This window comes from Alternaria infectoria, assembly GCF_024043175.1.
Source record: "Alternaria infectoria strain BMP 0036 chromosome Unknown scaffold_5, whole genome shotgun sequence".
Taxonomy (NCBI): domain Eukaryota; kingdom Fungi; phylum Ascomycota; class Dothideomycetes; order Pleosporales; family Pleosporaceae; genus Alternaria; species Alternaria infectoria.
This window is the reverse complement of record NW_026250694.1, coordinates 1,280,705-1,308,439: the sequence shown is the minus strand read 5'-3', so window position 1 is coordinate 1,308,439 and position 27,735 is coordinate 1,280,705. Positions and strand designations below refer to the sequence as shown.

Below are 27,735 nucleotides of genomic sequence, written 5' to 3'. Positions count from 1 at the left end.
TTTATATTCTCACACTCAAAATGAACCCAAACACACAAACAGCGCCTGAGGTTCAGGAGAATGGATCGCACCGTTTCGACCCCAACTTCACCGACGCCGTCATTAATGCTATCGGACCAAATGTGCCAGACAGGACGCGTTTTGTCATGGGAAAGCTGATCAGGCATCTTCACGACTTCATTCGCGAGGTCGAGCTGACCAACGAGGAATGGTTTGAGGGTGTACGATTCGTGAACTCCATTGGCAAGACTACAACCGCCACCAGGAACGAGGCGCATCGCATCTCAGATGTTCTGGGTGTAGAATCGTGAGTTTTTGAAACCTAGACAAATTTCAACTTCAAACTAACTTCTCCCCAGATTGGTCGACGAGATCGCACACAAGCACATCAACGAATCTGGCGAGACACCCACCTCCTCCACAATCCTCGGCCCCTTCTGGTCACCACACTCGCCATTCCGCGACCTCGGCGACACCATTATCCGGAACCCGCATCCCGATGGCCAGACAACTCTCATGCACGGTGTAGTCATGGACCTCGACACCAAAAAGGGCATTCCCAACGCCGTCATCGACATCTGGCAAGCGAGCGCAAACGGAAAGTACGACTTCCAAGATCCTGAGAACCAGGAGCCCAACAACCTGCGCGGAAAGTTCACCACAAACGAGAAGGGCGAGTACTGGTACTACTGCTACAAGCCAACAGCGTACTCGCTGCCTACCGATGGTATGTCATCCTCTAAAGAGACTGTATGAGCACGACTAACACACAACAGGCGCCGCTGGCCAACTCTTCAAGACACTCGACCGCCACCCCTTCCGTCCCGCACACATTCATCTCATGGTCTCAGCCGAGAACTACAAGCCGCTCATCACACAATTATACCCCCGTGACGACCAATGGGTCACGAACGACACTGTCTTTGCCGTCAAGGACGACCTGCTGCTAGACTTTGAGCCTAGCAAGGACCCCAAGGCGAAGCTCGACTTGACATACAATGTTACACTTGCGCCAGCGGGTAAGAAGACAACTAGATTGGAAGGTATCCCTAGGTTACCGAATGTCTTTGATGAACAGAGCAGACTGTAGATTAGTTCGTCTTTTGTGGTGTTGAACATGTATATATTTCATACAGTGGGATCTTTGGAAAACTACGCATGAATGAATCTTTGATCGAAAGATCTTTCAAAAACCTGATTTACTCAATTTTATCTGAACAACTAGCATTGCTCACCAGTGCCATGCCTTGCTATTCCGTATACCGGAAAGTATATCCGTATTAGTCCCTGCATATGCACAAGAATGATATATAATCTCCCTCTTTCCTTGCTTCCTCGCATCCAATGTTCCTCCGCCCATACCTAGCAACCGTCCGCTCTCAGACTCGACTCATCCCACACACCATCCACTTACGACCCTTCAGCTCTACAACTATATTCAAGATGCGCGTCCCCTACGCCCCAAGCGAGCCCCCAAATGAAGAAGCCCGCCCAGTCTACGAGCGCATCGCCGAGCGACGAAAGCCGCGCCCCCTCATCCCACTCGACCTTGCGCTCCTACATAACCCCGCGGTAGCAGACGGCTGGAACTCATTCATCGGCGCAATCCGCACGCAAACCAGCTTACCAGCCAACCTGAAAGAACTAGCGATAAGCCGCATCGCAGTGCTGAACCACGCAGTCCACGAGTGGGACGTGCATGCCGCTCTAGCTTTGAAAGCAGGCGCGTCCAAAGAAGTACTTCAGACTATCTTTGATTTACCTGTTACAAAACATGGGATGGTGGAGAGGGAGGGGCTGTTGGGGTTCAGCAAGGAGGAATACGCAGTTATGGTTTATACAGATCAGATGACTGTGGGTGTGCAGGTGGAAGATATGGTTGCGGAGATGGTCAAGGGCGTGTTGGAGGATACCATGGTTGTGGAGTTGACGGCGACGGTTGCGGCGTATAATGCTGTGAGTAGGTTTTTGGTCGCACTGGATGTGGGGGAGTGTAATGACAGGGCGATGAAGCGTGTCAAGGATCTTTGAGGGCTCGTTGGCTGTGTAGAGGCTTGTTGATAGATGGGAAGGGAGAGCGGAATTACGCCGCTTCCCTCTTCCCCGGACCCTGGTCCTCCGCAATCCGTCAGTTAGGAAGGTGCCTCGGTCCATCAGCCGTCGCAAACCGAACTCCCAAGACGGTATTGTCAAACATCTCACCACATTTCTTGACAAGATTCCTTTGACCTTTCAATTTCCCGTCTAAATCATAATCAAGATGGCCTCCTTAGCCCCCCGCCTCTTCACACGCAGCATCCGGCAAACACGCGTCCCTCGCGCCGCCATCCTCTCCACCTCCACAGCCCGCCACGCATCGACCAAGCACCCCAAAGCCTTCACACCCCCGTCGCAATCCGACCTCGACGAGCTCCGCGACTCCGTCCGCGACTTCGCCCAACGCGAGATTCCCGAAGATGTTGCCGCGCGCACCGATAAACAGAATGAGTTCCCCAACGAAATGTGGCAGAAGTTCGGCGAAGCGGGTTTCCTAGGCATAACCGCAGATGAGGAGTTCGGCGGACTGGCAATGGGCTACCAAGCCCACTGTGTTGTCATGGAGGAGCTGTCGCGGGCCAGCGGAAGCATAGGACTGAGTTACGCGGCACACAGCCAATTGTGCGTGAACCAGTTGATGTTGAACGGGAATGCGGAGCAGAAGAAGAAGTACCTGCCTGGTTTGATCAGTGGAGAGAAGATTGGTGGGCTGGCTATGAGCGAGCATAGTGCGGGGAGTGATGTTGTTAGCATGAAGAGTACGGCGAAGGAGGTGGATGGTGGATATCTGCTTAATGGCACCAAGATGTGGATTACAAACGTACGTTTCTTCGTCATGTATGGCTGTTAGAGGAAGGATATGCTAACACCGTCTTCACAGGGCCCAGACGCACACGTAATAGTCGTCTACGCCAAAACCGAACCCAACGCCGCCTCCAAGGGCATCACAGCCTTCATCCTCGAGACCTCTACCCCCGGCTTCAGCGTCGCGAACAAACTAGACAAACTGGGTATGCGCGGCTCCAACACTGGCGAACTTGTCTTCGAGAACGTCTTCGTCCCCAAGGAAAACGTCCTCGGCGAGATCAACCGCGGCGTCCGCGTGCTGATGGAGGGCCTGGATCTTGAGCGTCTGGTCCTCTCCGCGGGGCCGCTGGGTCTCATGCAGGCGTCGCTTGATAACGTCCTTCCCTATACACACCAGCGGAAACAGTTCGGCATGCCGATTGCGCATAACCAGCTTGTGCAGGGGAAGCTGGCGGACATGTACACGAAATACCGGGCTAGTCAGGCTTTCACATACAGTGTTGCCCGCGCTGTGGATGAGTCGCATGCTAGTCCCGATATCAAGACACAGGACTGTGCAGGAGCGATTCTGTATGCGGCAGAGAGGGCGAGCGAGGTCGCAGCGGATGCGGTGCAGTTGATGGGCGGCATGGGATACATGAACGAGGTTCCTGTTGGACGGATACTCAGGGATGCAAAGTTGTACGAGATTGGCGCTGGAACGAGTGAGGTGAGGAGAATGGTTATTGGACGGGCGTTTAACAAGGAGTGGAAGCAGGAGATATAGACACTGGAAGGGTAACCAGGTCATGTGCATAAGAAACAAAAGTTGAATACCCTTTGTGGATTGTTGGTAGAGATATAAGCCATATCCGCCTTCATATGATAACATAGTATTCGTCCAGAAACCGTAGAGCCAGTTACTCACCCTGCGGCACGTACAATCTGGCCGATGTCCATTGCGCCTGATGAGTACATCAGCTTCCTTGAATGAAGTGGTTTTTACACCGACTCAGTATCCCGACTTTGACGAGGTCTTGCTTAGCGTACTTCCTTGCAAAGAAACTTCAAGTGAACTACTACATCATATTTTGACTGAGCTCTCCGGCCCTCACATGTGCAAACTCATGTCAGTAAAGGAACTTGCGCCAAATGCGACAAAGCGCCGGGCTAAGCGAACCTCGGAAGACCCAGATAGTCCTTCCTTGCTTGCTTCGCCATCCCCAATCCCATTGTCTTCGTATCAAACCAGCACCTCAAGGCCATCAACAAAGCAGTACAAGAGGCTTTGACGTTATTTGTCGAAATGGAAATGCAATTTCACTTGAGCGCAGACTTGCGCAGTCTGTTTTGCAAATCCTCACATAATCCTCCCTAACATACCAAGGCACCCAGCACAATCTGCATGCAATGGCAAATCCTCCGCGCCCATGGGTCGATAATGTCAACGGTTTTGACACATACGGAAGTATAGATGCCGATGATACAACACTCTATAATAACCTCCCCGACGATCCGACGAGAAATGCGTTTCTTGCACTGATGCGATGGCTACTCCAAATAAGGGGCAGAGACCTTCCCCGAGGATGCCCAGGAAGAAAGGTCGTAGCACAGTGGAATAAGAAGAGGAGATATTGGGAGAAGAAAAGACCCCTTGGTCAACCTGCGGCGACGGCAGTTGCACCAGGCGCTGCTCCGCTGGTCGCTCTACCACCCCCTCTACCTATTCCACCGCCCCCAGTATTGCCAGTAGCAGGACCACCCGCATTACCGGAGGCCGACGACAATGATGCGTCCGCGGCGTCATCGGAAGTCTCGAGCGGCGAGCGCTCGCCTACCTTTTTTCTTCAGAATAACCCTGAACGCAAACGCTTCTTAGCTCCTACAGCAGGTCAGAGAAAAGCCTTCTACAATCATGATAACGGTCGTTGGAAGTTTGCAATGACTTTGCACCAAACCCGGCTCGACGATGGTAAGCGGCGTTTTAGCCAGGGATCGATGCCTCGCAAGTCCGTCTACTTATGTGTTCGAACCAACAGTACTGGTGAAATTGAAGAGGTGAGTCAAATACAAAAAGCACATCCAGATGGCTCTTCTGAACTATTTTAGCGCATTACAGTGAAATGTCTAGAGGCAATAACAGACACAGAAAGGCAAGCTGCAGAACATGAGATCCTTATGAACAAGAGAATTAGTAGCCTCCACTGTTCTCACATGATCGCGTATCATGGCAGCAGCCACCGAAAATCCACTAAGAGATTCCGCAATCGCCCTGATGACCAAGTGTCAGAGCGAGACCTGTATAACATATACACGTCGTTTGCCGATCTTGGGACCCTTGCACGCGTCCATCGGGGACATGCAAATACTCCCCAAAAAGCTGTACCCGAGCACTTCATTTGGTACTTTCTTAGCCAAGCGACCGATGCACTATTAGCTCTGCAGTCTGGTACCTGTTCATCACCGAATGCTGAACCCCAAAATCAAGACGAGATGTGGCGGCCAATTGTGCACTCCGACATCAAAGATGCCAACATATTCCTACGGTCCAATAACGATGGGTACCCTGCATATCCAGATGTCGTTGTATCTGATTTTGATGTTGCTTTTGAGCAAGACAATCCGCGAGATGTTGACAACAGACGGTATCAGGGCACTCCTGGAATGCAGCCACCAGTAAGTACTGAAAAATTCATCACGACGGAGGCATTGCTCATATACAATCAGGAACGAGAAAACACCACGCAAATTAGACACGACTGGAAACCGGCTTACTGGGATGTTTCGGAGAAGTCGGATGTCTGGAGCCTGGCTATGACAGCCTGGGCACTGATGGTGGCTCATAAAGATTCTGAAGAAACCTTCTACAAACGAGCCAAAGACAGAACCGACAATTGGTATTCCAACGAGAAACTGAGGGAAGGAAACGTCGGCAAAGATGGCGTTTTCCCAACAATGTTGGAAGATCTTCCCAAAGAATACAGCGTGCGTCTCTGTAAGCTCGTCTCGTCCTGTCTGCGATATCATCCCAAGAGACGTCCGTCTCTAGATCGTCTGCGACAGGATATCGATCGCAACCTCTCCAAGCTGGACAGAATGTACGGCGACGAAATACACAAGCCGGGAGACGCTATCGCTCAAGACTTTAAACTCGAATTTAGCAAAGATGACAGCAACGAGTGGGCGCTGTATGCTCCTGGCAAGGAACATGTGTCGTTCCGAAAACGTCGGAAGCGAGCAAATACTGGCGCTCTTGATGGGAAGTTAACTGACTTAGTTGCTTCTTGGAAATCCAAGACCAGAGATGCTCAATCGAGTGCAGTGGCCCAAGGTCACGTACTAGATCTCGTCGACGGCATCGTCAACAGCTCACCGGACGATGAGGTTAAAGCGCTACGAGAACACGAACCTCATTTGATCGCTTGGCGCTTCCTCTTTTCAAGTATGCGCAAACGAACTTCCTCTGAAGCCAGCGTCTACAACGCTACGCAGAATACCGAGGAAGTTCTACGTGAAACTTTCCAGAGCGACACCAAAAGGGCAGTACTTGCGAAGCTTCGTGGTACGATCGTTCCCATCGCTATCCGGACCGCTGAGTCAGACGCACAGGAGGGCGCTGATGATACCACTGATATCAAGAGTTTCGACACGTTAAAACACGCGATAGAATGGGGAGTGGTGCTTTTGGATATCGGTGGAGAGCCCGGAACTCCGAGGTTGCGTGAGAAGACGGAGATGCATCGTGGCATGCTTGATTTCCTCTTTGATCAACCATTTGACCTGTTCCCACCGGGGAAGTCAGGCGCAGATGAGGCAGATGCCGATGATTCAGAGTTTTCTCAGTCGTGATAACTATGTTCGCTTCCGCTCGGATCGTTTGTAGCTAGTGGTGCGGCGATGCTGAGGATGCGTCTTCCTCTCCTTTGTTGAGCGCCATACGTAGCATTAACAAAGCTTTGAACACTGACCCGCCACTAGGTTCGCCAGATCATATAGCGATTGCTGTCTTCAGACATGCGGTCGAGTGGGGACAGAATTTGCTGCGAGCGAAGGGTGAACTAAGACTGTCTTTGCGAGATCGTACTTTGTTGCACAGGAGTGTGTACAATCACATCTTCCCTGATTCGGAGCTGCGGAGAGACTCAAAATTAGACCTATGGGGTTATTTGCTAAGTAGGAGTGTCGTAATTATGTTGAAGTCCACACACTCCTGTTGCATGTGCTCAAACCGATGCGCTACACTGATCGATCACGCTGGTCAGTATGCAGCTGGTGTCGCATATCTTTTACCACGGGGTTGTTGGAGAAGCGCGATTTTGTGATGCTGCCTGCGACCACCACACGCCCAAAGTCCATGAAACAATTACCAAATAAGAACATGGTCAAACTATAGCAGCAGACATGAGCACAGGAGTGAATTTATGAGCAAAGAAGCTGCATCATCTGCGTAGAATGACGGGTCGTGATGCCCATCTTACTAAAAATTCCCCAAAAATTCCCAAATCTTCACCACACCGTCCTACTCCTTCCGCTGTCTAGGGACTGCACAGCAGCGCAAAAAGATGGACTTGCAGGGAATCGAACCCTGGACCACTCCCATGCTAAGGGAGTATTATACCACTAAACCACAAGCCCGGTTTTGCTCTTCTGCCAAGAGGACAGCCGAATTCACCGTCGCCCAAACGGGCGATGAGCGGTGATCGGTGATCGGTGATTGATGAAAAGTCGCCAAATTGTAACGTTTATATCGTTATATCGCGACTCGACGCCCTGAGTGAGCGAGGTTTGATAAAAATTCGTGTTACGGGCCAGTGACATTTTACCCCCACTCAATCGACTTAGCCGTTCTCGCCGAAAACACCATGCAAGTTTGTGGGGCTGACTCGCGAATTATGCCGCCAGTCAAAGCTGCATCTTTCATTGGGATACATAATTCACGCGAATATTTCACTCGTTCTCGTCATCACTTATGGGGCAGTTTCTTATCCCTTTGCTAAAGACTTGTACAATTACTCACGCACAAGAAAAGCTCAGGGTAATCCTCGGATACGTCACATTTGGTTGTAGGTAGGCTCATTGCAGAGGTTCAACGTCCAGATATTGGTAGGTTGAAGGTGAAAGATACAACGCCTTCGCAAGAGAAGGCCTTCCTACCCTCCTTGCATCCAGTTTTGCTCTATATGACCACATCATGGCGCTGCGTAATTCATAGCGACGTATCATTAATGCCAGATAGTTAGTTGATTTTAGTGTTGGTATTGAACCTTCGAAATACCCTTCCAAAACTGTGCAGAATGAGTACCTAGGTAAAGGTCAAGACCGGAGCGTTGTGCAAAAATACTTCTAATAGAAGACGATAGACATAGTGGTCGAAGCTGACTTCAGCGCTCCGATGATACAGGAAGGTCGAGATGGGATCTTTCAGGTGCTCGCGGCGGCTGCAAAGGTGAACATCCTCAATGAAGCTGTCTAGTGCGTACGGAGCAAGTCCCCGCTGGAACTATACGCCATAAACCTTTCAATAACATACAGAACAGTAGCACCTTTGTGTACACCGTGGTCGTGATTGCAGTTGAACATGTGTTCGTAGCAGCCGAGTACCGCGCTAACCGCTTACGACGACATCTTGGCAGTCGCGCGGTCCCAACGCGCCAAAGATTCCAGACATCAACCAACCCCAGCTTTCGCGCCCGCTGCATCACCACCCAAACCCACCCGACCGACGCGGCAATCCCGTCGCATCATCTCCGCCATCATGTACGGCATGAACCAAGCCTACCATGCCCCCGACCCGAGTGCGCAGGTGCCGAATCACCTCCTGCCCCATGTGCACCTGATATCCTCGTACCGCTTCCCTACTCTCCCGGGCCTCCAAGCTCCGCAAGCCCTCGAGTACCTCATCAAAGGCCCCCAAATCGTGCGCGACACGTCCCCCGTCGCGTGGACCTACCTTGCAGCCCCTCCCCAAGATGGCACTGTCATCCTCACATGGCAGCCCCCGCGCATGGGCACCATGTTCGCCTCGGACGGCATGGTTTGGGCTGATGCTGAGACCGCATACGATATGAACGTGCGCGGATACGTATGTATACCAAGGCGTCATTTGCGCGCAATGCCTAACACCATATAGACTCTTCAAGTCCTTGTCCACAACAGTGGCTACCACTACCCCGGCGAACCATATGCCGTGCACGCGCGCCATCGCTATCGAATCGCCGCAGGCCCTGGAAACATCGATCCCAATCTCTGGCTTGTGCACTACAAGCCCGCAGATCCACAAAGCAGAATGCCCGCCGCCCAAATACCCGTCCCACGAGAGGTCCAGGCTCAGTTCCAGATGCGCGCTCAACTACAGCAAGCTGGACCGTTGATGCGCAAGGAATTCATGCTGGTCGACCAGGCAAATTGGCCAAAAGTCGAGTTTGGACATCAGGCGATGAGGGGCCCTCAGCCACAGGGCTACAACCCCATGTACCCAGGCAGGCAATATCCTGCACAACCTCCGCCAGCCAAACGCCAGCGCTTGCCGACACAACCTCAACCCCGTCAACCCGCTGCAGGCGTGCTAGCGCCGGACAACACTCTCGAAGAGGAGGAGAACGCGACACAAGATGCTTTCGATTTCCTCACTCCGCGCGAGATTAGCTTGTCGCGTTACAAGCAACATCACGAGTGGATGGAGGAGATCTTCTCGTCACCGTACGCTGTTGGAAAGATCGCGCCGATTGATCTAGGCCTAGGCCTCATGGGCGAGCTTGCTCCGCTTACTGCTGGTATCTTGGACGTCCCAGGAGCTGAGAATGTGGAGCCAGGAAAGGACAACTACCAGATCAAAAACTACTACAAGCTGGACGCAGACCAACTCAAGGACTTCGAGAAGCGTGTAGCAGAGTACACGAAGAACGAGCAGGCTGAGATTGACAAGATGAAGGCCGAGCACGCGAAGAAGGTGGCACAGTTGAAGCGCACCAGGACCTACATCAAAGCCGAACGCCGACTACGAGATCTATCTCGCTCCACCGAGAGCGACGGTGATGACGCAAACCCGGTCGAAGGAGTTGTACAAGATTTGGAAAAGTCGCTGGGTGTTAAGTTTGATGAGAAGAAGGCGGTTGTCTGTGTAGACAAGGGTGGTTTTATTGAAGTACAACAGCCCTCCCCTCCAAAAGCGCAGATGAACGGGAACGGAGCCCAACAGCAAGCGAACGGCACATCGAATGGCATGAACAACCAGGGCTCAATGGAAGATAACTCTGCCGCGAACCTCTTGGATCAATATGGGTCGGGATCACTTTCTGGCACACCTATCGGCAACATGTCCTTGCCTAGACTATCGCAACCACCGAGTCAATCGCAGTCCGCCACCGGTACACCCAATGTACCACACGGCAACATGAACCAGTCGTCGGCATTCGATCAACAGGATACAAGCCTTGATGTAGGAGCCGATCTTTTGGATCTTGATGTAGAAATGTCCGGCATGGCGGGTGCAGGAGACAAGACTGATGACTGGACGATGAACGACCAGTCAGGCAATGCACAACAGCCGACCGGCGGTGTCCAGCAGCCAAACATGAGCAACAACCAGCGCCCGAACAATGTTGGCGGGATGCCTCAATCCAACATCGACGCTGATGCAGGCAGCATGTTCGACACCGCCGACTTTGGAAGCTTCGACAACATTGATAGTGCTGGAGACGCTCTGGCCGACTATGGACACGATGACAACCTGGGCTTGGACCTTGTCGATGATTCGGCGTTCGGCGATGCTTTTCACGGGACTGAAATGCATCACGACGAGACTGGTGAGGGTGACCACGCATAGTATGCGTACGCGAATATGGATTTGAAGCTGGACTAGCCGGTGTCCTGGTGTGTTGAGTACTATTCTAGTGGCTGTACTATTACGTTTTGTATGACTTGGAGTCGACGGCGTCTCTTTGCATATCCATGGCTTACCATCAGCCTGAAAGTTTTCATATACACAATTTTAGAGGCGATATTCTCTTGCTAAATTTGCAACTCAGTTCATGGCTGAAGCCACACCGAAACTTGAATAGGAAGGTGCAACGTTGTGTTTGGCCAATGTGGTCTGTGTCGTCAGCAATGTGTCGCAACATGGCGGTGTTGAAATTACGACTAGCGTGGTGTACAGCTAACCCGCAGCCATCTAACGCCGCATTAACAGACTAGGTGGATAGGTCTGGTTTGGCTATTCATTTGCGAGCATGTTGCAGAGATTCTAATCGCGAAGCCGCTTGCCATATATGCCGTCTACAATGAACAAGATGAGTGAACGCCCAATATTCTGATACATCAATGCGGTGCCTTCTTATTCCCACACCGAGCTTGTGTTATTATAAACTGCCCTGTATTAGTATCCAATCCACGAGATTACATACTATGTTTAGCATTTTGTGTGCTTCTTGAGGATATACCAATCGGCCGTTTCGCCACGACTCTGTCCTTACGCGTCGAGTACTACACAGGCTTGATCACCAGTGTAAGCATATCGCGCTTAGCTACATATGCACGATAAAGAATAAGCAGATGAGCAGCGTGTACAACAGTCATACTGTCAATGTAGAATCAGCTCACAATTGTTTTCATTGTGCCATTTCCGGAAGCCCGTCTTTTGCTCGTCTCATATTCCTCAGAACTTGATGCTGTTCTCTGGCAAGAGTGTCCGCGCTTTCGACAACTCACTTTGCTTCTTGCGTTAGCCAATATTTGGTGGCTTTCAGGATGCTCGCCAGAGCGCTCTGGTTTTTTATTTGCGTTTTCATGTTTAATGCCCCAGCCAACTCGACCGCCGTACCACGGAAGAGTGAAACAACCCGACAAACGAACTCGATACACCCTATCCTTGGCGTCCGCGGACTGGGCATCGATACCATACATCCTCGATTAGAAATACGGGAGTTGGAGCGGAACAAAGATCAATTGAACGTCTATCTGCTAGGACTGCAGCGGCTGCAGAGTATAGGTCAATACGACAAGTTTTCTTACTATCAGATCGCAGGTAAGCTCTGTCACTGTCATATGCAACATGTAACCAGATAGCGACACACTAATCGACACCAGGTATACACGGCCGGCCTTACATACCATGGGATGACGTTGGCAAACATCCGAACGGAAGCAACGGTTACTGTGCTCATGGCAGCAACCTGTTTCCCACCTGGCACAGACCTTATCTAGGCCTCATAGAAGTATGGAAGGGGACTTGCGAATTATCCGGTCCACTGACTCTGAAAAGGAACTGCTCTACTCCAATGCTCAACAAGCAATCTCGGAGTTTCCGGTGGGAGAAGCGAGGGAGAGAATGTACAATGCCCTAAGCACCTTCCGCATGCCGTATTGGGACGCCGCTGCCGTACCGCCCAAGGACACAAGCTCCTTCCCTGCGATCGTACAACAGGAAACGGTCGAGATTGAAGTTCCAAATGGGGAGGCGACGACCACAATGTCTGTTCCGAATCCGCTGTACGCTTACTACTTCCATCCTTTGCCAGTTGATGACTTCAAGAGTGTACCGTGGATACTCTGGAATTCGACAAAGAGACACCCGGCTAGTATGGCCGTAAGTGCGAAATCCCAGAACGACCTTGTAGCGGAGTCTCTGGACAGCAATCGGGTGAACCTCATGCAGCAGACTTACCAGATGCTGGGCATGCAAGCAAATTATCTCGACGTCAGTAACAGCATGGCGGAAACGGATGCTCAGGGCGCCATCCCGAATAGTCTGGAGTCGGTACATGATACTTTGCATAATGCCATTGGTCGTGGAGGTCATATGTACGATGCGGCGTACTCTGCATTTGATCCTATCTTCTGGCTGCTTCATACGTAAGTACCGCGCAACCTACTCTAGTCGGGTGTTGACTATTGTAGCAACGTCGACCGATTGCTTGCCATCTGGCAAGACCTTCATCCGGATAGCTTCGTCGAGAGTCACGTCAACCCTTGGCCGACATTCGCGACTGCACCGTATTCAGAAGCGGACGAAAATACACGTGAGTGCATCCTGGACCGCTTACTCGATATTGTATGACGCTGATATCGATAGCTCTTTATCCATTTCATCGCAATACAGCAGGCGACTTTTGGACCTCAGCCTCTGTTCGCGACCACACAATCTTCGGCTCCACGTATTCTGAGTTCCTCGGGCTCTCCGCAACCGACACTCTGGTTGGTAGAGTGAACGCACTGTACGGGGTGAATGCAACGCCACGGTTCTCGTGGGAGACCGCACGCGCTGAACAGCATGTCGCCAGTCCACAGAGCAGCGATTCCCAGTACCAGTACTCCGCCGTCATACGCGCACAACATATGGGGCCTGGAGGTGTTTCCAAGGTCCTCGTCTTCTTGGACGCAAATATGAAAATCAACGCCGGACCTGCGAATACTCAGGCATGGATGTCAGAGCCTGGGTTCGTTGGATATGCAGGTTTTCAGAACGCGGTTGGCCAGGAGAAGACCGAGATGCAGACAAATGGCGTAGTTGCACTGACGGTAGCTCTGGAAGACCGGATGCGCATGGGGGAACTGCGCAGTATGGATGAGAATGTTGTTGGAACGTATCTGCAGGAGAAGCTACATTGGTTGCTTGTTGATGTAAGGCTCTTCGATCCGGCAAAACAGCCATGCATGCCGATATTTGCTAACCAGCTTGTGTCAGGCCAATGACAATGTCATCGCTCCTGAGCACGCGTCCGGCTTCTCGATTGGGGTATCGTGGGCGAGGATAGCGCCAGGTACGGCAAGCACACTGCCTGCGGTCCTCGGCGGCGGCTTCGAGCAGTTGCCACACGCCACGATGGGCAAGGCGGGTGGAGTGCAATGACAGAGGCGTCGAAGGCGTATCTCGAATTTTGACTCATGATTAGTTGACTTATCGTGACAGTGGAAATACGTTCTTCCAAGTAGCCCTGCAATCTTACGAGAATGCAATCGGATTATCGCGAGAAGGGCGCGAACACAGTGAGAGATTCATCTGGGTAACAAGACGTGTTCTTTCTGTATACGCAGCTGCATGCGCGGTGAGGCCTTGGCAGGTTTACCGCGCGATTGTCAAGACACGCAAGACGTTGTTACCGCTCGGATTTGAAACGGCACTCTATCGGAGACGGACGCTCTGGCAAATGACGATGCGTTGCAGCGACCCCTAACTTGGCTCAGGGGTTGCAGTCTCGGTTAAAGCGGCCCTCCACGTCAGCCCGCCAAGACAACGAAACGTTCTTCCGTGTGCTTGATTCTACGAGGCGTCGCACTAGCTTACGCCTCCATGCGCCGATGAGCAGTGGTACCGCTATCGTGATCCGGATACGCGGGTAGTTGGCTTTGCGGAGTGCTGAATGTTCGCCTCGTGGTTCGTAACATGCGTTAAATTTGGTCTTGTAGTAAGGAACGGTTCCGAACGATCATGGCTAAGTGCAGCTGCAATGGCTGTGTTACATCCGCCAGCGGAGAGTTCCAGATATAGGGACCATCGTCAGGAGAGCGCTACGCGATGGAGTTGTAAAGGCCACAGATGCAGCTTGTTAGCGCGGGATGCCGTTTCCCTCCATCTTCATGCTCCATGCTTCATCTGCCCGGGCACGCGACATGAGCACCAACCTCATTGCGGCTCAGGGGTGATCTGTGGTAGAGTCTTGCCATCAATTTCAAGCATTACCTGGGGTTTTTGCCGCGCCCGCAAACCACTGATGGCGTGCCAAAGGAGAGTGCTAAAGTGACCTTCCCGATAGCCTCTCTTGGCATTATCCAACTGTCCAGCATCTGCCCAGTGAGCCGCGTCTACTGCAGGGTGCGCGTTCCTGAAAAGATGTAGCCCCCACCGGTAGGGCCAGGGTGCATTGGCTTCTCAAGGCCAAACCGCTGGTTTACACTCACACTTCCTTTTGACCTCTGCTCCCCTCTTTGCCGTCCGTTTTGAGCTTTGCTGCAGCGATTCCATCATTACGAGCGCCGTTGTTCTTCGCCTTCTTGGTACCCGGAATTCGGCACCAGCGGAACTTCCAAGCCACCTGGGCACGCATCAGCAAGTCTCGAAGCCACGGCAATGCGCCTGAGCACATACTATAGTTCTTAAATCCTCACCTTCCTTGAATAGTAGACTTTCTTTTGGCTTTGCACGCTACATTCTCTCACCATGCCTCCTCGCGACGCCAACTGGATAGATGTAAGTCGTACCCGCCGTCACAAGCACAGTCGTGTAACTGGGGCTAACAGTGTGCTATAGGGCCTCCGAGGCATAGCATCCTTTATGGTCGTATGCGGTCACCTATGTACTGCGTTTGTACCATGGCTACACCAGCCCGCCGCAGACGCAAAATCCGCGCCGCACCTCTTCCAACTCCCCTTCTTCCGCCTCGCCGTCGGAGGTCGTAGCGCCGTAGCCCTCTTCTTCCTCGTAACTGGATACGTCAATTCGATTGGGCCGATTAGCAAGTCGCGCCAGGGAAATCACGATGCTGCCTTCCACGGCATTGCACGAAGTGCGCTCGCGCGCTCAGGAAGGCTGATTCTCCCCACCATGGCGGCGACCATCGTTACCTGGTTCATGGCGAATACGAACGCATACCATATGACGAAGCACGTCGATGCGCAGTGGATACGGCAGGGTTGGCACCGACAGGAGCCTACGCTGTGGATGGCTTTCAAGTCGCTGTTCAGGGCGCAAACAGAGACATGGACAACCGGCTGGGACGAGTACGATGGCACACAATGGACACTGCATATGTTCTTGGAAGGCGCATTCATGGTCTATACAACCATGCTTGCTACGGTTTTGGTGCGACCGAAAGCGCGGTTCATCATCTACGGCATCATGTACATGTATTTCTGGCAAGTTGGCAAAGGTGTGTACAGTTCCGGCCAGCAAACGAATTGGGCAATCGCTAACTAGAGCAGACCTCACAGTTGGCTCCATCAAGGGTCTCAACATCGTCACGGGCATGTTCGTAGCCGAGCTGCACAACCACTACAAGGATGCCGCCACCTCCGTCCTCCCCGCCCCCATCCCCGCCATCATGATAATTTGCGGCATGTTCATGGCTGGATTTCCCCAAGACTCGGCACAGAACACACGCTGGTCGCACACGATGGCCACCATCATGCACAGCCTGACCGCCGATAAGACGGATATCCGAAGATACTGGGACCACCTGGGAGCCGCGTTTGTCCTGCTGGGAATCTTCTTTTCGAGGAACGCACGCAAACTCCTTACGTCGCCTGTCTTTAATTTCCTCGGTCGTGTCAGTTTCCCTGTATACCTGCTGCACAACACTTTCATCAAGTCTGTGCTTACCTGGATGATCTACCTACCTTCCGCGATGAACCCGCCAAGGAACGAGAAGGGAGAGCAACAGGACCTTCAACGTGGATCGACGACGCACATTCTTATCGCCATCGCGGTCTTTTACTACATCCTATACCGAACTGCGGCATTATGGGTCAAGCACGTCGACCCAGTATGCGCAAACATTGTCAACGCAGCGACGAAGTGGGCATATGGCGAACCACAACAGAAAGAGGCCCGGCCGATACTAGGGAACGGGAATGGAACGACCGACAAGAGTGTTCTTCCTTCATAAGTCCGTGTTTCTGGTCAGACACCCTGTTATTCTTCCCTCCATTCTTGTTGATCATTTTGCGGGAGCTGGAGCTTCTGTTATTACTATTCCATTTTTAAATCTCAAATTTTCCTTTGTATCAAAGCATGTTTTGGAGCCAAGCATTGTGCGTTTGTGAGCGACCATGGCATGTAAGCTTGGACGTTTTGGGGTATACAAGGTGGCATAACCTGGTGAACGGATGATTTGGAAAGAGTCGAGGAGAGGTACAGTACGCTGAAGTAGATGAATGAACATATGAAACTTCACTTTTGGACTCGACATGGCTTTCGAGTGTTGGTTTCGAGTCACCCAGAGTTACATCGTGTCCGCCACATAGCCACAAGCCAACTTGTTTTTGGCGCAAAACGTTCATGTCATCGCCAACCACTTCACTTTCCAAAAGTCATTTACGAACGAACAACTCTTTTTGGAGAGTCACTCATGCATTTGAGGGTGTCGAGAAGAGGAGAAAAGGTCAGAAGGCAGAGATTATATATGCTTGGTAGCTGGCGCTAACATGTTTTTGTGTTGGCGCCGATGAGGTCACGCAGCGCGAGCCATGCTTCAGTCGTTTGGCGGTGACTGTCGAGGAAGGCATCACGCGGGTTGATGACGACAGTGAGTTTTTCGGGGACCGATAGATGGAGGGATAGTCCAGTGTGACGAATACGTTAGTTTGTATACCCTGCTATCGCCCTAGCCAGATGATGTGACTACCTCCCCGGCGCGCCATGCGCCCTTTTCCATCTCTCAATCTCGCCTCGTATGCGGCAATTCCTATCTTAGCAGAACAGTATCGAGCAAGATCTCATTCACCGCTAATGAGACTAAGTTCGTTGAGTATAATCAGGCATTATCATTATCGTAAAAGTGTCTATCAGAACGAGTAGCGAGTGAACCGATAATACTGCTGCCGAATAGGGTATCAAGAAACGCGAAAACCAAAAGCTCCAAGTCCATCACCAAAACCGTCTTATCAATCTGCCTCATCGTCATCCGTCCATAATCATCGCATACCAAACCAAAAAGCATAATTTGAGTACAGAGAAGAACGAAGACTTAGTCGCTAAGCCAGTGCTTTACATGTTCTCAATGACATGCGAGTTGATAGCGCTCTGGAAGCCGTGGCTGTTGCCACCGTATTCCTGTGCTGCTGAGCTCTGCACGCCCATTGGGCTGGCGCCGTGGGAGCTGGGTCCTTCGCCAACGGAGTCGGCTTGCGCGAGAGCGCTCTGAACAGTCTGATTCTGAGCCTAAAAATGATTGTCAGTACTTGTCTCGCATACAGTTCGTACAGAGGGACCACAAACCGGGAGAAAAATAACTTTTGAGTTAGCTGACTTCGCCATAGCTTGCATGGCTTCCAGGTATCTGATCTGCATAGCTGGAGCGCTGCTGAGAATGTCGGCAGCTTGACGCATAAGCTTGGCAGCCTCAACTTCAGCCCTCGCAGCAATGACCTTGGCTTCTCCGGTACGCTTGCTCTGCGCGGCCATAGAGAGCGAATCCTGCAGATCCTGACTGAAGATGATATCCTTGACGAGCATAGACTCAACCTCGACACCCCACCCAAGAGCCGTCTCCTCGATAATCTCACGGATTGACTGAGCAATCTCCTCACGACGCTCAATCACATCCTGAAGCACACGCGCGCCAACAACATGCCTCAGCGTCGTCTGCGTACGCTCAACAAGCGCCTGGCGGATGTTGGAGATGGAGAAAGCGGCCTTGTGGGGCGAGGTGATGCGGTAGTAGATGACGGAAGTCAACTGGAGGGAGACGTTGTCCTTTGTCATGCAGACTTGCTTGGGGACTTCGACGATCTGGATCTTGATGTCGACTTGGACGAGTTGCTCGGATAGTGGGTTTACGTAGACGAGACCGGGGTCGACGGCGCGGGCGAAGCGCCCGAACTTTGTGACGAGACCTACGTTTCCTTGGTTGACGGGCTTGTAGGGGTTGGGGCAGACGATGCAGCAGGGGATGGCTCCGAGGGTACCGATGCAGCCTCCTAGGGTGTTGATCTAGATGGATGTTAGAGTGGCGCATGGGATATGGATTTAAGGTAAACATACCATGCCACCGTACCAGCCGTTTGTGTCAGCATCAGCATCATCAGGCTGGATAACCCTCGCATAGCTAGGCTGAAGATCCTCTCGACGCGGTGGTTGAACCTTGATAACCGGCTCGGCAGTGCGAGGTGACTGAGTGCCACCATTGACAGGTGCCTTTCCGTTGACGTCGCTCATGGTTGCGGTAGTACGTTGATTGTTAACGGTATCGTTATCGTGAAGAATGGGTCTGGAAGAAGAATGAGTAGACTCGGCGATGGTAGAAGGATACGTGAGGGACATTATTCGACAACAACAGGGTGTCGTTGGCTTATATGCACCCAGGCAATTGCATTCACAGCACCATGCATTCTGAGCGGGGAAGCTAGCTTAGCTCGATCCCTGCTCGTGCCCATGCCCTTGTCACGCTAGTGTGTGGCCACTTCTTGGGGCTGTGCGCACCTGTCTTACCATCGCATGCGACCAAAAGGACTCTTGACGACAGCGTGGGATGCGCATCCATTACCACCTGCTGTAAGGCTCACTACGATCCTTGAGATGAAGCGACAAACACATTGATTGACCTTGGTTTCCTATACCCATACCAGCGCGCACTTCTGCAGTTTGACACAAACCCATCGAATTCCCGTCACACAACATCCACGCACCTCCAAGGCCTCCCGCACTCGGCTAAGTCGGGAACCAAGCCCAGAGCACACCCTTCGGGTCTACTCGTGACGTGCAAATACGCTCAAGGCACACTCGATATATGCAAACGGGCCATACAGAGGGCGTGCTCAAACATGTCCGACGTCAGCGATCTGGCCATTCGATAAGCACACCAATTCAGCCATCTCGGCATTATCACGCGCCTCGTGGATCGGGCAACAAGTGCCCCGGCCATCGGATTCAGCCCTGTAGGTGGGCTTCGTGGCGAAGGCTCGGCTGCGGATGTTAGGCCATATCTGAAAGGGGACTAACAACGCCCGAGGAGGCTGGTGAGTTGGCTTGACAGTAGACGAGTTATTTCCGATCTTGTAAGCGCGCTGGCGCGGGAAAACATCGTGAGGCATCGCACTTGTGTTGGTGCTGGCTATTACTCTCTGCGGCACAGCTGTGAGCTGTCTCTTCTGCCTTCTGGATGGCTTCAGCGTCTAAGTCGTCTTGCAGCCATTTGGACAAGGGGTGCGCCACGGCGGTACTATCTACACCGTGTACGAAGTGCATGTCCTCGCATTCATGAGTTCGTACTCCGGTCCGCACCGGTCAGATATCGCTCACGAGCGATTTCGGCGCGCCGTGAGCGAGTTGTAATTCCCTCACGAAGTGTCTGCGCATTTTCCGTATTGCCTTGCGCATTTCCGTTACAGGTCGCCGGTGAGCATCAATTCCCTCATCCCTCATCTCGAGATGAGTGGTGTGGGAATAATGCACAGCCCAATCAGGCGCTCGACTACAAAGACAATGCCTTCTTTGAAATCTTACTCCAACTCCATTGGACCCATCGAGAAACGGCTTACTCAGGGGGAGACCTTGATGTTGGTCTGTTTTGGGGTCGTGTTGTATGCTCGCCTTGAAGAGGCACAGTTAGTACGGCCTATATATACTGTGCGCCTACTACGCCCCAGCGCTATGGTCCTGTTTCCGCGCCGCACATGGCTTTCAAGGTACTTAAGCGCCCAGGTCCATTCGTTTGGCCTACTTGCAGACCAACATTAGTTCGAGAACAAGATATTGGGTTCTAGCGTGTTGCATACGACACTCTCTCAAGTGTTCGAAAAAGTGCAATGTAGCAGCGTGGACGTCTTCACGGGAATTCAGTCTGCTGGACGTCCTACAGAACTCTGTATGTATTCCTTAACTAGACTTATGGAATATCGTATCTTGAACTGCTCCTGTCTTGTAGGATGCAACTGTAATGTATGTATTGCATATAACCTGAAGTCTAATGAATGCCAATACTTGATACCAAACGCCAAATATGCACCGAACGAGTATTGTACAGCACCTCAGAACCCCCAAACCCTCTCCTCTACTTCAAAATACTCGCCCCTCTTCGATCCTTCTTGAGCGGCGAGAAGGTAAACGCCTCCTCACTCATCATGTTGAATCCGCCCGAAATGGGGCGTCCCTGTCCCTGCTTACCCAACACATTCTTACTCAGGGCCCTCGCCGCAAATAGGCCTTTGCTGAGACCGACAGGCTTCAGGGGCGCAGCGTCTTCGGCATCTTCAGAATCAAAGAGTGTCTTGCCGGCACCTGCACCAAGCTTGCGCTTCTTCTTCTTCTCCGCTGCGGGTTCCTCGGTAAATGTGGCAAAGGACATGAGTGACTTGCGAGGCTTGACTTTGCTGGACTTCTTGGATGGGCCATCGTCGTCTTTGGTCGGGATGGATACGGGTGCGTTCTCGGATGTGTTGTGCGAGAGCTCAGATGCTTCCTCTGAGACCATCTCGAGGACTGGGGCAGCGTTCTTCTTGCGTGGCTTTGCGTTTGCCTTGCTCGATGCTGATGGCGCGAGGGCCTTGACCTTGGGTTGGGCAGTCTTCTTGAGGGCTTTCTTGGGAGGCGCTGTCGGAGTAGCTTGCTCTTCAGCAGCTTCTTCTTCGCCTTGCTCGGCTTCTTCCTCCTCTTCTTCAACGATGGGACTGTCAAGTGCTATATTGCTAGCTTTGTTCAGGAATGGCGTTAGTGAGAAAGTGGATGTATCGCCCATGGCAGAGACCGAAGTGCCGCGCTTCGCCTTCTTCGCAGGGAAGCCGTCTCCTGGTGTACCCAGCATAGTCTCTGGCTCAGCGGTGGCGGCCATACGCTTTCGAGCAGTCTTTGCGGGCTTGCTAGACGCAGCTGCGATGCTCTTAACAGGTGGTGCGGTCTGCGCCCGGTCTACCCTTTGAAGCTCGGCTTCCTTCTCCTTCAACTTCTCCTTGGTCGTTCGCAGCTTCTCGCGGAAGGCGCTCAGCTTGTCGTCGAGAACCGCATTCTTGCCCTGGAGTTCGGCCAAGGTCTGCTTGTATTCCTTCTCTTGCTTCTTGCGCTCGCGCTTCTCTTCTTCCAGCTCTCTCCTTGCAGCTTCGGCTTGCTCGTCGGGTTGTTGCGAACCCTTCCTCGACGCCTTCTCCGCCTTCTGACGCTCACGCTTCTCTTGTTCGAGTTCCTGTCGTAGCTCTTCGATCTCAGCATCGCGGGCGGCGGTGTCTTTGCGGGCTTTCTCGGCTTGTAGGCGTGCAGCCTTTTCTTGTTGTAGTTCCTCGCGGAGTTGCTCAATCGCGGCATCTTGGGCCTCATTGCGTTTGCTGGCCTTGTTCGCCTCCTTCTTGGACAGGCTCTCGACCTTGGCCTGCAGACTTTCGGTTGCCTGTTGTTGCGACTCCAGATCGGCCTGCACCTTCTCCATGGCCTTTTCAGCCTTTGTAAGCCCAGCCTCGGCCTTCATCCGGTCCTTCTTCTCCGTTGCGAGCTCATTGCGCACCTCCTCCAACTCGTTGCGGAGGTCCTCATCCTGCTCCATCTTCTTCCCCTGTTTCGCGATGGTACGGGCGGAGGTCCGCTTCTCGTTCTCGAGTTCGACTTGTAGCGTAGTCATCTGGCGTTGCAATGCGAGCTTCTCGGAGAGCAGGCCGGTGTTTGCTTCGACCTGGGCGCGCAGGTGTTCGACTTCGGGGCGTAGTGATGAGATTTCGCGGGAGAGGGCGAGTTTGTCAGATAGTATCTTGTTGGAGTCGGATGTGACGTTTTCCATAGCCTTGAGTTCGGCCTAAGAGAAGTAAGCAAATAGCGCAATGATCGATAGGCCGGACGTGCTTACCTTGAGATTCGCGACTTCCCGCGCCTGGGTGCGGATGGTGTTTTGTGCTGCCTCTGCCTCTGCTCGTTGCTCGTCCAACTGCGCAAGGGCCTCTTCGAGTGATGCCTCTAGCCCGTCGGAGCGCGTCTGCTCATCCTCGAGTTGTTCGTGTAGGTCGCTGTTCTCGTCTTGCAGGAGGCACTGGGCGACTCGCAACTTCCGCATCTCCTCGTCTTTGACTACCGCTTCGACCGAATGCTTACTCCGCTCGAGGCTGAGTTCCAGCGTCGCGTTCCGCAGCGAGTGTTGGAGCTGGAAGGGTCAGTAGAAGGTCTAAGACATGGCAGCCGAACAGGGTCCAGCCGTCTTTCACTCACATCCTTCATCTCGTAGTTGATGTCCATATCTGCCTCGACAGTGGCGACCATGGTATAATATCTGCTCAATGATGCGCGAGTGTATCGCTAGGTGTAGATGTAGGACGGAATGTGGTGGGGCTTTAGGTAGACGCGACTGGGTAAACAAACAGCGCGCAGATGGCCGTCATGAAGCTAGCAACCCAACAAAGTGAACGAATGCCGCTGAAAATATAGAAACAGTACTCGAGAACTACTGAGGAACGAATCGCCTCTTGAGTAGTCCAGCAGTTCTTGTGAGGTTTACAATCCGGAGTGCTGACCTCCAACGCCCATGTCGCGCACCCCTGCCTAGGTGTCGGCCTTGGCATTACGCACGCCGCATCTCCGAGCTCGAGGCCACGTTCCCAAGCACCAGTCCAACCCACCAAAGCTCCGCACACCAACTCTCCACCCGCCAAACGACACAATGCGGTGGTTACAGCTCCTCACTGCCTCGCTGCTGCCTTTTACAGCTCTGGCAGCCAAGAAATCGACCGGCGACCGCTTCACTGACGCCCGCGCCAAGTCGCTTTCCGTGGGCCATCCGCTCAAGCTCGACGACGCCGGTTATGCGCAATTGACCAAGTCTCCGAGAGATTATGGCGTTGCTGTGCTTCTGACGGCTCTGGAGCCGAGGTTCGGATGCATGCTCTGCAGGGACTTTCAGCCAGAGTGGGATTTGCTGGGCAAGAGCTGGATGAAGGGTGACAAAGATGGGAAGACGAGACTGGTGTTTGGCACATTGGACTTTGTTGATGGAAAGAATACTTTCCAGTCGGTGAGACCCCTCTGTTCCTGTACTGTGAGCTCTCCAGAACTAACAATCGATAGATGATGCTTCAAACCGCACCTGTCCTCCTCTACTTCCACCCAACCGTCGGCGCAAACGCAAAGGTCGACTCCGCACCTGTCCGCTTCGACTTCACCGCCGGACCCCAGAAAGCCGAACAAATCCACGCCTGGATCGCGCGCCAGCTCCCCGCTGACGTGCCCAAGCCCTCCGTCTCCCGCCCCATCGACTGGGTCTTCTACATCTCCGCAACTGTCATCGTCCTCGGAGGTATCACGGCCATCTCAGTCGCCTGGCCATATATCATTCCCATCCTCCAGAACCGTAACCTCTGGGCCGCCGTCAGCCTCATTGCCGTGCTTCTCTTTACCAGTGGCCACATGTTCAACCACATTAGGAAGACACCGTATGTTGTTGGTGACGGCAAGGGTGGTATGAACTATTTTGCTGGAGGCTTCAGTAGCCAGTACGGTCTCGAGTCGCAGATTGTTGCTGCCATCTACGGCATCCTCGCTTTTGCTGCTATTTCTCTCGCCATCAAGGTTCCCAGGATCAAAGACCCGCGCGCACAGTCATTCGCCGTTTTCCTGTGGACCGGTGTCTTGTTCGGCATGTACAGCTTCCTGCTTAGCGTCTTCCGTATCAAGAACGGCGGATACCCCTTCTACCTGCCTCCCTTCTAGGTGAATCGGGAAGAGAGTAGTTGGGATTCCTGATTTGTGAGGGATAGTTGGGAAGGCTAGAAGCTTTTCCCATTTGGAAAGAAAGACCATTTTAGCAATCGAAAAAATCAAACTCGCGGTCAGAGTTTGGTGCACTTTATGATAACGCTGTTTGAGCGGGCCTTCATGAATTAGATGTCTGCCTAGAAGCGGACCTGTAGTCATTATTAGGATTTGACACCTTTGTATCAAAACTATCAAATGGATCATGTACTACATTAGGATATCGTATACACGCATATGAGCAAACCATGCTCTTACCGCTAAGAAAACATTTTGGCCTTGAGACGATCATGAACCCATGAAACCATGCCGAAAAGGAAATTACACCTTGCAAATTGAGCCGATCGTGAGAGATGCAACAAAACGCCTAAGACATTGTCATAGCGTGTAGGTCGAAAACGTCGTTCCTCCAGCCACCCTCATCCCAGTCATCGATGCGCTCCGCTGCACGACGACCCTCCTCTTCCCACAGCTTGACAACACTACCAGGTGCATACTTGCCAGCGAATACACCCTTGCCAGGTGCATCGACACCAACCCTCGTGTAGACGTCTGGATCGTCGGCGGGTGTAAGACGAGTGATGACAGCCTTGACGAAGGTCTTGAGGTCGTCTGGGTCCGAGATCCTCGTAGCTCGGAGCCTCTCGCGAGCGAAGATCAGCTCGCGGTTGGCAGCATGGATACCGTCGGCGATACCCTTGGCCATCTGCCTCTCCATGACCTTGCGGACGATGGGGCGGAGGAGCGGTTTGAACAGCCAGCCGAGGATGCTGAACTTGGATTTGCGAAGCTTGTAGGTGAGCTTGTGGATGTGGACCCGCACGGCTTTGAGGGTGAGAATCTGTTCTAGCTTCTCCTTGCCGACCTCGACGTCGAGATGGATATCGATACCGCGCTCGTCGAGCTGGAAAGATGCGATACCCTCATCGGCAAGACGGAGGAGACCAGAGTGTGCGCGAAGAAGGAAGCCGACTTCATCTGCACGGAACGAGAGACCGTCAATCTTGATTGTGAACTTGGAAGTAGCCTTTGACGCCACACGGAAGCGGGCCTTGCGGAGTTCGAAGTCGTTGTATGTTTCTACCTTGAAGCGGAAAGGCAGGAAGGAGGTGTGGTTGACGGTCTTTCCGGGTTCGATAATCAGGTTCTCGAGGAGCATGTCGATCTCGGGCGTGGAGACCTCCAGACGGGGGATAGGAATGTACTGGATAGCCTGGATTCCGAGAGGAACGAAGACGTTGATGGCGTCCTGAACCAATTCGCTGTTGGTGTAGTTGTGCATAGGCGACAAGATGTTCCAGATCCTCGTGCTTGTCTTGATCATCTTCGCAATGTCCTCATCCTGTGTCACGGCCATGAACGTTCGCTGGGCCTGCTCAAAGAACACATCGACATCCCGACGGAGCGAAGACTCGCTTCGAACACCCTGGGCCTTCTTTCGGAGTTCCTGGAACTTCTCGTCGACGTGATCGAAGAAGTCGGGGTCGGTGAGCAGCTTCTGAAGGGAGTTGCCAACGTCAGTCAGCAGATCCTCGAATTCTGGATCCTTGCGGGAGTGATCCAAGACCTGGTGGAAGGCGTCCTCGAGCTTCTTCCATTCCTGCTTATCTCCGAACGAGCTGATGAATGTCCAGAAGTTCCTGACGGCCTTGTCCATCGCTGGGTTCGTGTCGATGTCGGTTTCGAGCGTGCCCATGGCATCTTCGACCGTGCGAGAGTACACCAAAGCGTAGCGCTTCAGGAGCTGTGCCAGCACCGAGACGGAGTCGTTGTAGTCCCTCTTCTGCCTCAGGTTTGTAACCGTCTTCTTCAGGCGGAACATGAGAGATTCGCCCTCGTCACCCTGTAGCTTTTGTCCCAGACTCACGTCTGCCCTCTTAGCAACCTTGGCCACACCATTTCCAACTACCTGGGCTACTTCCGCGACATCGTTACCCAGATCCTCGGCCGAAGGCGGAGGGCCCTCGTCAGCGCCTGGCTCCTTAAGCGCCTTGTACTCTGCCTGTGAGGGCTCAATCTTCTTCGCAGCCTTCTTGGACACGTTCGACAGTGTGAATGCGGTATCTCTGAATACTTCGCGTCCGACGGTTTGGAGATCAGAAAGGAAGATGCGGAAGTCTGAGTTGGTAAGGAGGAGGGATCCGACGGTTTGGAGGCTCTGGTATGCTGCTCCCGTGTTAGTGAATGAGATATAGACGCATTTGTGAGTACGCACCTGCAGTAGCATCCGCCTTTGCTTTTGACCGTGTCGTTCGCCTTGCGATATCCTCCACGTCAACAGAGATCCTGGACTTGGAAAGGTACCAGAGGAAGTCTTGAATCTGGTCTTCGCTGTTCTTGTGGTTCATCGTGTCGATGAACTGATGAAGCCATTGTTTCGTAAACTTGACAAGCAGGCGTCCTGAGTCGCTCAAGTCCGGATTCTCTGGGTTTAGGACGTCTGCAGAGAGCAAGCTGCGAAGGTTGATGATAACTTGTTCATTCGATGGCATGAATCCCATGGAAAGCGCCCGCAGCATCTGGTACGAGTGAAGCTTCTGGTGCACCTCCCGCTGGAGCGTTGTATCATCGCGATACTGTCGTTCGGTGTTAGTACGCGTCGCGCTGCAGACAGTTGAGCTGACATACCTGAGGCAACAAAGGACGCTGGTCGTCGTCGCGTTTGCGCGAGCCGAAGCATGATGAGAGTGACATTGCGATAGTTTGTGTCACTTTCACGTGGAGTGGAGTGCAATTGTGGTTGATGGAAAGTGGTGAGAGCTCTGGCAGAGGTTACATTGAAGCTGTACCAAGGTTCCAGGCTCCCAAACGACGCGTTGATCAGGATGACGAGGGAAGCTAGCGCCTCGACGTCATGCCGTTCGTCGATCCCGCGGCTCCACATATGCGCCAAGGCTACATGGGCGGGTGTCATTCCCCAACCTATGGCACCCATGGTTCGCGCATCACTCTTGAGCACGTGGCTTTGATGAGTTCCATATTCTGCGATATGAGCAAACTTCACCCAAGCGTGTAGATTACCAACACGGCGATTATCCTGAATGTCTTCTTGCGTTCGTATAATGGGGGTCAAAAGCAAACCGATGCCGAGGTAAGCCACTCTCTAGCTCTGAAATGTAGTCGAAAAAAGGTACAGAAAAGCAGTCGTCGGAAGCCGGTTCAGAATGATGGAGCGTACTCCGGCTGAAAGACCTAGCCGCTTTGATAGCAGCTCGAATACTACGGCTATCGTGAACAGGCTCACAGCTACCACAGGTCCATCACAGCCCCGCGGAAGTGTCTCCGTGCGTCGCCGCGTCATAGCAAGCAGCTATAAGGCCAGCTGATAGATGGACCTCATTGTTCTTCAATCAGGCTCCCAGATTCTGGAATCAGGTTTTCATTAGACATATGCCTTATGTAGACTGATCGTGTTGTCGTTTTACAGCGGGCTTTGTGTTGCCAAGAACACGAGAGCCTTCCAAATTTGTCAACTAGACATCGCGTGCGATTGGCACACACGACCATCCCAAACAGTCTGTGTAAGAAGCCAGTAGTATTGT

The 27,735-nt window shown here is 52.6% G+C and overlaps 10 protein-coding genes and 1 non-coding gene across 11 annotated transcripts; 7 read left to right on the top strand and 4 right to left on the bottom strand.

Annotated features, from left to right (window-relative positions):
- Positions 1–20: 20 nt before the first annotated feature.
- J4E92_004098 (uncharacterized protein) lies at positions 21–1,090 on the top strand (the record flags this gene model as incomplete). Its single annotated transcript, XM_051495490.1, has 3 exons — positions 21–307; positions 360–727; positions 777–1,090. 3 exons carry the CDS (start codon positions 21–23, stop codon positions 1,088–1,090), a joined length of 969 nt encoding a protein of 322 aa, XP_051354509.1.
- Positions 1,091–1,344: 254 nt separating this feature from the next.
- On the top strand, positions 1,345–3,610 carry J4E92_004097 (uncharacterized protein; the record flags this gene model as incomplete). The annotated part of the gene is made up of 3 exons (XM_051495489.1): positions 1,345–1,956; positions 2,366–2,857; positions 2,918–3,610. The coding sequence occupies 3 exons, from the start codon at positions 1,345–1,347 to the stop codon at positions 3,608–3,610; spliced, it is 1,797 nt and encodes a 598-aa protein (XP_051354508.1).
- Positions 3,611–5,380: 1,770 nt separating this feature from the next.
- Positions 5,381–6,672, top strand: J4E92_004096 (uncharacterized protein; the record flags this gene model as incomplete). The annotated part of the gene is given in 2 exon segments (XM_051495488.1): positions 5,381–5,384; positions 5,402–6,672. 2 exon segments carry the CDS (start codon positions 5,381–5,383, stop codon positions 6,670–6,672), a joined length of 1,275 nt encoding a protein of 424 aa, XP_051354507.1.
- A 714-nt stretch (positions 6,673–7,386) lies between these two features.
- J4E92_004095 lies at positions 7,387–7,458 on the bottom strand. Its single transcript has one exon. It is a non-coding gene; the product is annotated as a tRNA-Ala (tRNA).
- Positions 7,459–8,578: 1,120 nt separating this feature from the next.
- On the top strand, positions 8,579–10,648 carry J4E92_004094 (uncharacterized protein; the record flags this gene model as incomplete). The annotated part of the gene is made up of 2 exons (XM_051495487.1): positions 8,579–8,905; positions 8,954–10,648. The coding sequence occupies 2 exons, from the start codon at positions 8,579–8,581 to the stop codon at positions 10,646–10,648; spliced, it is 2,022 nt and encodes a 673-aa protein (XP_051354506.1).
- A 1,389-nt stretch (positions 10,649–12,037) lies between these two features.
- On the top strand, positions 12,038–13,512 carry J4E92_004093 (uncharacterized protein; the record flags this gene model as incomplete). Its single annotated transcript, XM_051495486.1, has 3 exons — positions 12,038–12,672; positions 12,718–12,839; positions 12,920–13,512. 3 exons carry the CDS (start codon positions 12,038–12,040, stop codon positions 13,510–13,512), a joined length of 1,350 nt encoding a protein of 449 aa, XP_051354505.1.
- A 1,465-nt stretch (positions 13,513–14,977) lies between these two features.
- On the top strand, positions 14,978–16,421 carry J4E92_004092 (uncharacterized protein; the record flags this gene model as incomplete). Its single annotated transcript, XM_051495485.1, has 3 exons — positions 14,978–15,007; positions 15,068–15,686; positions 15,739–16,421. The coding sequence occupies 3 exons, from the start codon at positions 14,978–14,980 to the stop codon at positions 16,419–16,421; spliced, it is 1,332 nt and encodes a 443-aa protein (XP_051354504.1).
- A 1,100-nt stretch (positions 16,422–17,521) lies between these two features.
- Positions 17,522–18,691, bottom strand: J4E92_004091 (uncharacterized protein; the record flags this gene model as incomplete). Its single annotated transcript, XM_051495484.1, has 3 exons — positions 17,522–17,695; positions 17,753–18,466; positions 18,518–18,691. The coding sequence occupies 3 exons, from the start codon at positions 18,689–18,691 to the stop codon at positions 17,522–17,524; spliced, it is 1,062 nt and encodes a 353-aa protein (XP_051354503.1).
- Positions 18,692–20,525: 1,834 nt separating this feature from the next.
- On the bottom strand, positions 20,526–22,708 carry J4E92_004090 (uncharacterized protein; the record flags this gene model as incomplete). Its single annotated transcript, XM_051495483.1, has 3 exons — positions 20,526–22,250; positions 22,302–22,592; positions 22,658–22,708. The coding sequence occupies 3 exons, from the start codon at positions 22,706–22,708 to the stop codon at positions 20,526–20,528; spliced, it is 2,067 nt and encodes a 688-aa protein (XP_051354502.1).
- Positions 22,709–23,105: 397 nt separating this feature from the next.
- On the top strand, positions 23,106–24,151 carry J4E92_004089 (uncharacterized protein; the record flags this gene model as incomplete). Its single annotated transcript, XM_051495482.1, has 2 exons — positions 23,106–23,456; positions 23,510–24,151. The coding sequence occupies 2 exons, from the start codon at positions 23,106–23,108 to the stop codon at positions 24,149–24,151; spliced, it is 993 nt and encodes a 330-aa protein (XP_051354501.1).
- A 409-nt stretch (positions 24,152–24,560) lies between these two features.
- J4E92_004088 (uncharacterized protein) lies at positions 24,561–26,712 on the bottom strand (the record flags this gene model as incomplete). The annotated part of the gene is made up of 2 exons (XM_051495481.1): positions 24,561–26,359; positions 26,409–26,712. The coding sequence occupies 2 exons, from the start codon at positions 26,710–26,712 to the stop codon at positions 24,561–24,563; spliced, it is 2,103 nt and encodes a 700-aa protein (XP_051354500.1).
- Between the last annotated feature and the right edge of the window lie 1,023 nt (positions 26,713–27,735).